At 47.1% G+C, this 12,247-nt stretch overlaps 1 protein-coding gene across 11 annotated transcripts in view; it reads left to right on the top strand.

Annotated features, from left to right (window-relative positions):
• The first annotated feature begins 3,312 nt into the window (after positions 1 to 3,312).
• LOC123092079 (ATP-dependent DNA helicase At3g02060, chloroplastic) overlaps positions 3,313 to 12,247 on the top strand; it is a 34,197-nt gene continuing 25,262 nt past the window's right edge. For 8 of the 11 annotated variants that reach the window (XM_044513750.1, XM_044513749.1, XM_044513747.1 and 5 more), the window contains exons 1-6: positions 3,314 to 3,959; positions 5,760 to 5,985; positions 6,578 to 6,823; positions 7,225 to 7,359; positions 7,641 to 7,765; positions 7,955 to 8,094. In XM_044513750.1, coding sequence (XP_044369685.1) covers positions 3,349 to 3,959; positions 5,760 to 5,985; positions 6,578 to 6,823; positions 7,225 to 7,359; positions 7,641 to 7,765; positions 7,955 to 8,094 — 1,483 coding nt within the window. In that variant the 5' untranslated portion in view covers positions 3,314 to 3,348. Of the gene's footprint in view, positions 3,960 to 5,759; positions 5,986 to 6,577; positions 6,824 to 7,224; positions 7,360 to 7,640; positions 7,766 to 7,954; positions 8,095 to 12,247 lie in introns of all 11 variants that reach the window. The other 3 variants (XM_044513754.1, XM_044513753.1, XM_044513755.1) reach the window with 1 other exon arrangement.

Below are 12,247 nucleotides of genomic sequence, written 5' to 3'. Positions count from 1 at the left end.
ATCCGGCTGGTGGAAGCGTGATTGGCAGGATCTCCTGATATAGTCCAGCTACTCCTCTTTCTGCCAGGACACAAAGGGCGTTGTCACATTTCAAACACAATAATCATAGAGCAGGTTTTTACCATACCTCTGTAGCGGCGTTTCGGCCCTAACCGCCTTCCTCTTAAGCCTGCCCGATCCGGACGCCCTTTGCCGATGAGCCCCCAGGGGCTCGGCGCCGCGTTCTGACTGTCGTCTCTACAAAAATACGTCACTTCAGGTATAAGGCATGGCATCAGAAAGGAGTCCTTTTCAGAGGATGGTTTTTTGGCTTTGCTTACACGCGATGCAGGTAGTAGTCTAGGATAATCGGCGATAATAGCCACTGAGGCGCCATCGCAGCTCGCCTGATAAAATGTCCCGTTGACGAGCTCCACAGTGATATCCGGGTCTTCTTCGAGTCCTAGATTGAAGGCCCTTCCGGGGTCCTCTGGCTGCGGGGAGGGGCTGGAGAATCCTTCTACGGCCCTCCTTAGTTCCTGCTCGAAAATATTGAAGTAAATAATCTTGACGATGGACGCCAGAATGAATGAAGCGGGGGAAAGAGTGATGACTTACCCAGCTTGGGGGGTTGTACATAGAAAATCCATCCCGCGGTTTAATATGAAGGAATTCTTCTTCTTCTCCTTTATACAAATCGGACAATATCCTCGCCAGAGCAGTGGCGGAGTCCGGACCCTTACGACCACAACGGGTGGCATCATCTTCCCTGTTGTAGTGCCACATGGGCTTCCCCCCGATATTGAAGCGGCTGCACTCCCCGCATTATGCATATTGCCATAACCTCGACTATTGTCAGCCCTGATTTGGCCAGTAACTTTATCCTGCTCGTCAGGAAGTGTATTTCCATGGTATCCTCCTCTTGGGGGCCCCGAGGCGCCAACTTCGGCGTGCCTTCGGCGGAGCATTACTGAACTCAGGGAGACCTGTCCGGACTAGACCCGGAAGGGGAACGTCATCGACATAAAACCACTCCGAGGGCCAGTTCTCCGATGCCTTCTTGGGAGTACCGGATAGGTATCCGGTCTCGGCGACGCGCCATACTTCGGCTCCGCCCACTTGACATATGGATTCCCCCTGGTTGCGAGGAACGATGCAGAACAACTTCTTCCATAACCCGAAGTGAGCCTCGCAGCCCAGAAATAGTTCACAAAGGGCGACGTATCCTGCTATGTGCAGCACGGAGGCAGGGGTGAAGTTGTGCAACTGGAGGCCGTAGAACTCCAGGAGCCCGCGAAGGAATGGGTGGATTAGAAACCCGACGCCTCTCAGCAGATGCGGGATGAGGCATATTCGCTCCCCCGGGGATAGATTAGGAGATCTCTCCGCTTGCTCCCCGCCATTATAGGTGGCTAGTCCGGCTCGGACGGGGACCATGAACGCCGGTGGAAGAAATCCTTGGGTATGTAGCTCTATTAAGCGGTTTTGAGGAACAAACATTCTTCCCAATCACCTGGCCTAGAGCTACGGGAGCGGGAGGAGGAGCTGCGACGACCGGCCATGCTGGAATGATTTTTTCTGGGCACGCTCTGTTGGATGCTCGCTCAAGGGAAGAAGGTGAAGCTTGGATCTGAATCCCCGTCCCTTCAAATAGACGATTTGCTTGTAGGACTGGGGTGGTGAATGCAAAAATGCCTCGTCTCCTCGTATTCGCTCGACACGTGGAGATGGTCATTATTGAATCACAGAAGCCGAGGAGTACGACATTGATGGGAAGCCGGACACTGTCCGGTACAACAGGTACTTTGGAGTATTCGGAGATGGAACCCGCCTTGCAATGCCGAAGACAAACTGCGCGCCGGACTCATCGTCATTGAAGCCTGTTTCATGGGCTACTGAGGAAGACCTGGATTAGGGAGTATCTGGACAGCCGGACTATATACCTTGGCCGGACTGTTGGACCATGAAGATACAAGACTCAAGACTTCGTCCGTGTCCGGATGGGACTCTCCTTTGCGTGGAGGACAAGCTTGGTGATCCGGATATTATATTTCCTTCTTTGTAACCGACTCCATGTAAACCCTAGCCCTCTCCGGTGTCTATATAAACCGGAGGGTTTAGTCTTTAGGGACAGATCACAATCATCATAGGCTAGCTTCTAGGGTTTAGCCTCTATGATCTCGTGGTAGATCAACTCTTGTACTACTCATATCATCAATATCAATCAAGCAGGAAGTAGGGTTTTACCTCCATCGAGAGGGCCCGAACCTGGATAAAACATCGTGTCCCTTGCCTCCTGTTACCATTAGCCTTAGACGCACAGATCGGGACCCCCTACCCGAGATCCGCCGGTTTTGACACCGACAGTCGCAACATCTTCCGGGTGACGTTTTCCACCTTGCACGATGGAGACAAGGAAGGAACACTAACGGATGAGGCGGACGCGATCTCCATCGCGGAGGTCGGGGACGGACTGGACGACATCTAGGAGGGCGGATCAGGACCGGTGGTGAAGATGGGGAGCAAGGGTGGCGGACGGCGAGAGCTCGGGCGCGGGAAAGATATGACTCGGGCGCGAGAACGATAGGAGGCGGCGGGAGGAGGAGGAAGGATTTGGTGCAAATTGTGGTTGGTCACGGCTGTCGGGTTCGACATGGCTGAAGCGCCCGGATGCCTCATATCTGTTCCATAATTTTTTTGAGACAACCTCACGAAGCTTTATTCGTCACGATGTTTACAGGGACAGATGATAAATTCCTGGGATGCCCTAACCACACATGGCGGCCACCACCGAGAGAAAAAGCATGCTTCGCTAAGTTGTGAGCTTCATGATTGGAGCTCCTAAATTCATGACTAAAACTGCAAAAATAAAAAAGCGCAGAGTGGTCTATTATTTCATGTACAATTGCACCGTAGCTAGCCGAGTTATCTCGCTGTAAATCTTGCACCACCACTTTGCAGTCTGATGCAACTTCAATCCTCCTCTCGTACAGATCATCCGCCAAAGCTAGGGCTTCTCTGATAGCCAACGCTTTCAAAGTAGTCGGATCAATGATATGATTAAAACAAAGAGTCGAAGCCCCCAAGAATAGGCCGCTGTCATCTTATATTGTACCCACAGTCCCAAATCCAGCGCTGGATACCACAGCATCCACATTCAATTTCGTATTGCCCGTACTAGGTGGCACCCAATATCTGTTCCGTATTTGATTGGATACGAGACGTGCCGGTCAGTCTGGACGTTTGAGGTTCGTTTAAAGAGCTCGACTGGGTCGGATTTTTGAGACGGGTTTGTGGCCCGGATGCTCTAAACGCTTAAAACCATGCCGCTCCCGTGCTGTTCCTAACCCCCGCCTCCACGCCACATCCATGGCCACCCTCATCCCTCGTGCTCCACCACCAAATCCCCACCGTCACTTCCTTCTCCACCGACCACCGACCCTATCCCCCCAGCTCCGCCTACGCCTCCCTGTTCGCCGCCTCCGCCTTGCTTCCCCGGTCGCGGCCATTGCCACGGTGACGGCCGCCGTGCCCCCTGACGACATCTCGCAGCTCAATAACCGTCTCCGCGCGCTCGTCCGCCGCCGCGGTGTCTCTTCCGCTGCCACATCTCCCATGGACCCCGCCCAGGCGGACGCCTACCTCCACATGATCCGCGAGCAGCAGCGCCTCGGCCTCCGCCAGCTCCGCCGGCACGCGGCCGAACCGGAATACGAGAGAGACGTCGGAAGCAACGCGGAGGACGAGGAGGAGGGCGCCGGAAGGAGGAAGGGGTTGGCGGCCAGGAGCTCTTTGGGGCACCGTGTGGACCCTCGTGAGCTGGAGCCCGGCGAGTACGTCGTTCACAAGAAAGTCGGCGTCGGCAAGTTCGTCTGTATAAGCGGAGAGGACGGAGAGGACTACGTGTTCATTCAGTATGCGGACGCCATGGCGAAGCTTGCAGTCGACCAGGCAGCACGCATGCTCTACCGATACAACCTGTATACCTCCGCGGTTAACCTGCTCACATCTTTTTTTTTTTTGAAACTTCTTCTCCTCTTGTTTGTAGCGTCTCTTCTAACTAAATTGTGTACGTTGTATTGCACATTAATATTAGGCAAGATATAAATTGTACTCCCTCCGTCCCAAAATAAGTGTCTCAACTTTGTACTAGCTCTAGTACAAATTTATACTAAGCTCAAAACACTTATTTTGGGACCGAGGGTGTATGTTAATATTAGGTAGGATATAATTATGTGGTTAATGCTGACATTGATATTAGGCATTATATTAATTAGTAGAGGGTGCTAAATGTGTTTAGTACTAAACTTGTTTAACGCCGAGTGACGTAGACCTTTGAATATGCCGTTGAACGGTTGAGATTTGTTGGATCTCCGCAACTCACTCCTTTTACTATAGGTATATAGATTGTATGTAGGACTGGAATTGTTGGATCAATTTGCTTGTCCAGACGTGTCTGAGCAAATGCTATTTTAAGTATTAAAGTAAACAAAACTATGTCATTGCCACATTGCAAAGTGGTGGTGGTTAGCCATGTGACTGGGATTGGTTCCAAACTTACAATTGTCAAGTTTTTTTTTTTGACGTAAAGAACTTTATTTCTCAGATAATAGTGAGGTCGTTTACAACAAGATGAGAAATAAAGTCCGGGATTGCATTATCCCAAACCTCAGACGATGTACTGGATAGAGATAATTTGGCTATACAATCAGCTACAGTATTAGTTTCACGGAAGCACTTCGTCACTTCATATTGGGAGAAATCCAAACCCAATTCTTTGCACTCAAGCACAATAGCTGATTCCTGTCCAACAAAGACCTCAAGATTAATAGCCTCAACTGCTTGGAGCAGTCAGATTCAATTTGAAGGGAGCTGCATCCTAGCTTGGGTGCTAAATAGAATCCATTACGGATGGCCATCACCTCCGCTGCACATGCGGTATGAACCAAGATGCCACTGCAATGAAATCACCGTGTTCGTCTCGCGCTATTGCTCCTGTGCCTCCAGACATGTTCTCAGTACAGAAGGATGCATCTACATTTATCTTCACTGTTCCTCTTCTTGGTTTGCGCCACATATGATCACATTTCACAGTTGGCTGATTTGGAGTTTAAGAACGGAGGAAGTTCGTCGCTAGAACTTCTATTGATAATGCTGTTCGGTCTGGAGGTAGGACAATCTTCTCGTTGACAATTTGACGCCTCTGCCACCAAATATACCAACTTCCAACTGCTACCAGTTCCGCCATAGATAGGGCGCCGACAGATTCTTGCTGATTCAAAAGAGTGCTCATAGTGAATGAACCAGCCCGGTCTTGTACTACTGATCTTTGGATTTTTTTCTTTTAATCCCAGCTCCTCCCAGAGGCTGGGTACTATAGACCCAAAGTGGTCGGACCCTTCCCTGGACCCTGCGCAAGCGGGAGCTACATGCACCAGGTTGCCCAGCTCCTCCCAGACCTCCATTGCGCGGGCACATTGAAACTAGCAATGTTGAGTGTCTTCATAACCTATCTTACAATTGCCAAGTTTATGTGAGGTGCATGCCATATTTCCCAGTTTTCAAGTTTGATGCCAATTTAAAAGAATGTGATTCCTGATCCGAGTAGTTGCATGAATTTGCATCTTTTCAGCACTAGACCTAGTTTGCACCTCTTGTTTAGCTACCTGGTATCTGTGCTTAAATTTTGATTTACGTGCTATGTTGTGGGATGGTCACTTGAGTTTGATGGAAAACAAAAATGCACGTTGACCATTTATCCAGTTTGAACTTTTATGCAGTCCTCATGAGAAAAAGAGGCCAAGGAATCTAAGCAAGCTGAATGATCCTTCTACATGGGAGAAGAGGAGGCTGAAAGGAAAGCTTGCTGTTCAGAAGATGGTGGTCAACTTGATGGAGTTATATTTACAAAGGATGAGGCAGAGAAGGCCGCCATACCGAAAGCCTGAGGCGATGGATCAGTTTGCTTCTGAATTTCCTTACGAGCCTACCCCAGACCAAAACCAGGTTTGCTCTCAACTAAAAGCTGTGTTCTTTTCTTCATGCAGTTAATATTCTTGATAAAATTGGCAATCTTCATGGATATGGTTGGCAACCATATGTTCGCCTGTTGTTTGTTTACATCAAGGGTGAAACATAAGGCAATGATAGTTTGTTTGCTTCTGAGGTCAGAAACACTTTGTTTGGGTTACTTCACGTCAGCTTGGAAGCTTAAATTCAGATCTTTTTACATTTTAAACTTGCTTCAGAAATTTGAAATTACCTATTCATTTCCTGTATATGATACTTGTTGTGAGTACAGATTTCCATTACGCTGTAGTGTGGACAACTTTAAGATTTTCCGTGTCTGTTCTGACACAATAAACGTAAGGTTGTTGAATGATCTTGGTTGACTTGTGTAGAAATCCATCTTCAGATATACATAACCTTTGGCACATTACTGATTACTATTTATTTCCAGTCATTGCTAATTTTTTCTTTTGCTTCTCACCTTCTTTAAACTTCTTACCATGCCTGGGGTTTCTTTTCTTATCTACTTACACTGTTATTGAATAATCTTAAAAAGAGCTTTTTTTAACGGTGTTCATTCTGATGACAGGCTTTCATAGATATTGAGAATGATCTAACTGAAAGGGAAACACCAATGGACAGATTGATCTGTGGAGATGTCGGGTTTGGTAAAACGGAAGTTGCAATGCGTGCTATATTCATCGTTGTATCTACAGGATATCAAGCTATGGTTCTCGCACCAACTGTAATACTAGCCAATCAACACTATGATGTAATGTCTGAGCGTTTCTCCAACTACCCTGACATAAAGGTCGCCATATTCAGCGGTGCTCAGGTATGCCACGATACAAATTGAGTTTAACCCATAATACAGCTCATCATGTATAATTATCTTTCTTTGTTTATGTTTCCAAACCATAATTTTAGTAATTATTTAACTATTTAGTTTGTGTAATTCATCTTGACCCTAGAAAGCATTCCACTCTAATTTCGTTGTAATACTCTAATTTGTATATGTGGTTTGTGTTGTAGCTATACTAAATAATGTTTATATAATCTATACTGCGTTATGCAATCTGTGGCAGCGCCATCTCGTTTCCACTTTTCATATTTCACTGACTGTTTAACTCAAATCATGGTTAATTTTGGTAACGCGTATTATACAATGCCAAGCACGTTCGTTTGCTGAAGGGATTGACTATCATTTGCATGGCTTGGTATGTGTCTTCCTTGCAGAGCAAGGATGAAAAGGATGAGCTAATAACAAAAATTACGAATGGGCATTTGCAAATAATTGTTGGAACTCATGCTCTTCTTACAGAACGGATGGCCTATAACAATCTTGGTCTCCTAGTGGTGGATGAGGAACAGGTACTCTATAAATCGTAATGTCTCTCTCACGGTGATAGCATATCCTTGCCCTGTATTTTGACATCATTTTTGTGAGGTTGCTGGTCTAGTCTGCCAATGATACACATTAGTTTGATGGTTATAATTTGGGTACTAATAACATAAAAATGTTCTCTTTTTAGGGTATATAGAGAGCTCTGTCTTTAGTAATCTATTGAAAAGATCAGAAGATATAATACCTTTGAAGCAAACTCTGCCTATTTTTATATGCACACCTCACAAACTCCCATCTTCTCCAACAGAAGTTCGGTGTACAACAAAAGGAGAAGATTGCATCATTCAAAGCTTCTATTGATGTTCTTACCCTGTCCGCAACACCCATTCCACGAACTCTGTATCTTGCTTTAACCGGTTTCCGTGATGCAAGGTACGATTTTATTGCAGCGCTTGCCATTTTTTCACCTTCTCATTTCAGTTGGAAGGGAACTACTGCTCTTCTTAAAAGAGATGATAGTTTTCTTGTGGGCTTTTTGTTCACATAGCTTCTGTACTTCGGTTACATTCAACTTTTGAACTCCTTTTTCTGTTCTTAACAGAACTGTATGCTTGCTTTCAGTTTAATGTCTACACCACCTCCGGAAAGAGTCGCTGTCAAGACCTATGTGTCAGCATTTAGTAGAGAAAGTGCTCTATCAGCTATCAAATTGGAGTTGAAGCGTGGCGGTCAAGTTTTCTATGTTGTTCCTCGAATAAAAGGTCACATCTTCGTTATCTTCAGATGGCATTTTGTTTATGATGCAACAATAAACCTTCATAATGCATGAACCTGAAGATATAAGTCCAAATTTTTAGTTTAGTGTTTTTTTATGTGTGGCTTGTGACTATGGAAAGTAGCTGACATATGTTTCCAGAATTCAGCCGATCAGATGATGCTTTCATAAAAGTAGGCCAAGCTAAATTTTCAACAGCGTAGACCCTTTTCAGTGATTTGCATAATGGAAATTTTGCTGTAAGATACATGGCAATACGAAGTCAATGACTCGACATGGAAAAAATATATCATAAATACCCACTGATCGAAACATCATGAGTGAAGGAAACATCATGGATCATTAGCATTCGGAAACAAGAGCTTATTATTGTATCTCCTACACAAAAGTTGTACTCCCTCTGTAAAGAAATATAGACGATCTTATATTTCATTACAGAGGGAGTACTTGTTTCTTTAGTGTATTGTATTTAAGGAGGTGTTTGGTCAACACATTTGTAACGCAGTCTAATTACAGTGTTAACAAATAATGTTAAATCTTGTTTGGTTTGGTTGGCTCGTAATCTCATCACGCGGGATCAGATCCCAGCCCAATACGAAACTGATTCAGGTAGGAACCGATGTGAATCTGAAAAACCAGGCTCTCACATAAGCAGCTCCTCTACATGAATTGAACTATCCTCCATGATCTCTTCCCGTAACAGCATTTGAACCAAACAAGTTATGATTTTTGTCGATTACGTTTACAGTCCCAGTGCTTTTCCGTTTTCCATTATGTTTACATTTGCGTTACCTGCTGGGACCAAACACCTTCTAAACATTTGCTTGGATGAATGTTGCATTTGTTGTGCATGAGTCATAATTTTATAGTATAGAATGGTTCAATCATATTGTATGAAGAATTGTGCTTGCCATAATCTATCGAAATGAGGGAACTTTCAAGTTTCCTTGCATTCACCGATGGAAGGACAATGGAACAAAAGCAGATGGGGAAAGAAGAAAAGAAGGGATGCATAAAGGAAACCGAGCTCACGCAGATCGATGCAACATGGGGCGCGAGGCAGCTATGTTAGGTGCTAGGGCCGAGCCGACAAAGATATGGGGACCTGTGCTAAACTCTAAAATAGGCCCTACTGCTCTAGAAAAATAGAAGTGGTGGATGTTGAACTACTCGTTGATGGATGGAAGCAGGGGCGAGCAGCCTGGACACGACACTTCGTCACGCCAAGATCAATCAACAGTTGCGCAGACGAAGAAGAAGAGACGCGCTCGTCCAGGCAGAGGACTCATACGTAGACATACATGGATCACTCCTCAAAATTGGAGAATCACTTTAATCAAATTCTTTCAAGTGTAACAACAACAACAACAAAGCCTTTAGACCCAAACAAGTTGGGGTAGGCTAGAGGTGAAACCCATAAGATCTCGCAACCAACTCATGGCTCTGGCACATGGATAGCAAGCTTCCACGCACCCCTGTCCATAGCTAGCTCTTTGTCGATACTCCAATCCTTCATGTCTCTCTTAACGGACTCCTCCCATGTCAAATTCGGTCGACCCCGCCCTCTCTTGACATTCTCCGCATGCTTTAGCCGTCCGCTATGCACTGGAGCATCTGGAGGCCTGTGCTGAATTTGCCCAAACCATCTCAAACGATGTTGGACAAGCTTCTCCTCAATTGGTGCTACCCCAACTCTATCTCGTATATCATCATTCCGGACTCGATCCTTCCTCGTGTGGCCACACATCCATCTCAACATACGCATCTCCGCCACACCTAACTGTTGAACATGTCGCCTTTTAGTCGGCCAACACTCCACGCCATACAACATTGCGGGTCGAACCGCGTCCTGTAGAACTTGCCTTTTAGCTTTTGTGGCACTCTCTTGTCACAGAGAATGCCAGAAGCTTGGCGCCACTTCATCCATCCGGCTTTGATTCGATGGTTCACATCTTCATCAATACCCCCATCCTCCTGCAATATTGACCCCAAATACCGAAAGGTGTCCTTCCGAGGTACCACCTGGCCATCAAGGCTAACCTCCTCCTCACACCTAGTAGTACTGAAACCGCACATCATGTACTGGTTTTAGTAAATTCTTTCAAGTGTAACACTCTAAAAAATTCAAAACCCCCGCCAGTTTGGACCTTCGGGAAACAAGAACTAAAAAATAAATAGAAGCACTTGAGAAAGATTGTTTACTTGCCTTGCCATATTCGTCTTTTTGTAGCTATCCAGGTGAGTGGGCTACGCCGGCGTTGGCGCCCCGTGATGCTTCGACGGAGTGGCTAGGTGGGCGACAATGCAAGGAAAAGCTGTGAGAAATTGGGAGGAGGCGAGAAGCCAACAAGCAAAACACATGGTTCTCACGATCAGACCAATTGATCTTGTGTGCCTCCGCGTCAATGCATGGGCGCGTTGATGGCTGCATGAGCCTGTAGATGGGCCGTGTGCGCTTCCGTCGCTGGCTTCTAGCAGGTTTCCGATGACCCCGATTGGGCCTCTGTGTGTCCGGTTTGTGTCTGGGCTGAACTAAGCCTATCAGAATAGCTCTACACAACTTGGGCTCTTGTGCGGTTGCATGGGCCGCACGCCTTTGGGCCTGGGTGCCATATCCTAGTCCTCCCTCCCATTAGCTGACGTGCGTAACTATTCGAAGCCGCGACTGTTGCACTTTTTGCAAAGAGAAGGACAACATGCCTTTTGGTGTCTTTGAATCGGAACGGTCACGGTAGGATGAGACACAATTTCTGTAGGACATGAGGAAGACTTGGTGGCGGCAGCCACCCCCAACAAAGTGCTGACCAAGTTGTTTGACCACAACCTGCTGTGGGTTGCGGACCGTGCCTCGTAGTCATTTGCGGCCCATGAGCTGAATCGGGAGCTCCACTCAACCCATGCCTCATCCACCGAGTTGGGCCTCGTGCTTAGCATTGAAGGCCCACCATCTGCCTGTTGTGCTCTAGGGCACAACTTCGAGCACCACCATGGGCAAGACATCCTTGGATCGATTCAACCTACTCCTTGGCTTGGCTGAATAACGCGTGTTCTTACTGGACCTAGACTCCGAGAACCCATTTGGAGGACTTATGATCTCGACGCCCCTTCCTCCGAGGAGGTGGCGCGTCACTTGAATCTGGTGGATTCACGACTAGTTCCTCCAAACATGTTGGGGCGCATCAAAAGGCAATGTCATGGCCGCCTTCACCAAGTTGCATTCACTTAATGGGCGTGGCTTTTAGGGTCTGAATGAAGCTTTGTTGATCTTTGTGCCCGATCGGCCGGATGCCTCTACTCCGAAGGACTACCACCCCATTGGCCTCACCCATCTCTTTGCCAAATTGGTGGCGAAGACCTTGGCTGCAAGCTTGTCACCGAGATTGGCTTCCTGGGTTAAGGAGAACCAATGTGCGTTCCTTAAGAACCACCGCATACATGATACTTTCATGTTGGTTCAGCAGACGACATGTGTTATGGCGCCGCTAGAAGGAGGGCGCGAGAGGGCCGGCCAGGGGCCTTTTGCCCACGGCCAGGCAAGAGGGAAGGGATTTCCTTCTTAATTCTTGCTTGATTAGATTGATACATCTCCTCTCTTTATATAGAGATGTTTACTTGACTCCCAAGCAAGGCTTACTTGACCCCTAAGCAAGCGACCCTTATCTCTAATTAACCCTAAGACTAATGGGCTATACCGCCAGCCCAGGCCCATTAGGCCCATTACGTACTCTAACACTACACCCCACCTGGACATGCAGCTTGTCCTCGAGCTGCAGCCTAACCAACTTATAACCATGACTCGACGCAACACAAACCTAACACCTAAAAACAAGCCTTTTACATCTCGGCTTGTTTTATTACTCTCAACCTGAAATGGACTGGGATGCTTTATTTTGGACCCCTCAACAAAAAGTGGACACCATCCGCACGTCGGACGTGCACGTGTACAGCCACCTGGATCCCATGGACACCACCTGGAAAAAAGGAGTGCATGTGTATGGCCACCTGGAAGTGGTCGCAAGAGCGACCAGCAGAGGCGCCCTTGCGGCGGCCGGCGGCGGAAAGCAGTGGTGCTACGCGGTGCGCTCCTGTCGGTGACACCCTCCCCGCCGGACGGCTGTTGGTCTGCACCGCACAGGGAA

This window comes from Triticum aestivum, chromosome 4B, assembly GCF_018294505.1.
Source record: "Triticum aestivum cultivar Chinese Spring chromosome 4B, IWGSC CS RefSeq v2.1, whole genome shotgun sequence".
NCBI lineage: Eukaryota > Viridiplantae > Streptophyta > Magnoliopsida > Poales > Poaceae > Triticum > Triticum aestivum.
The sequence above is the reverse complement of the archived record's forward strand: the minus strand, read 5'-3'. Positions and strand labels throughout refer to the sequence as shown.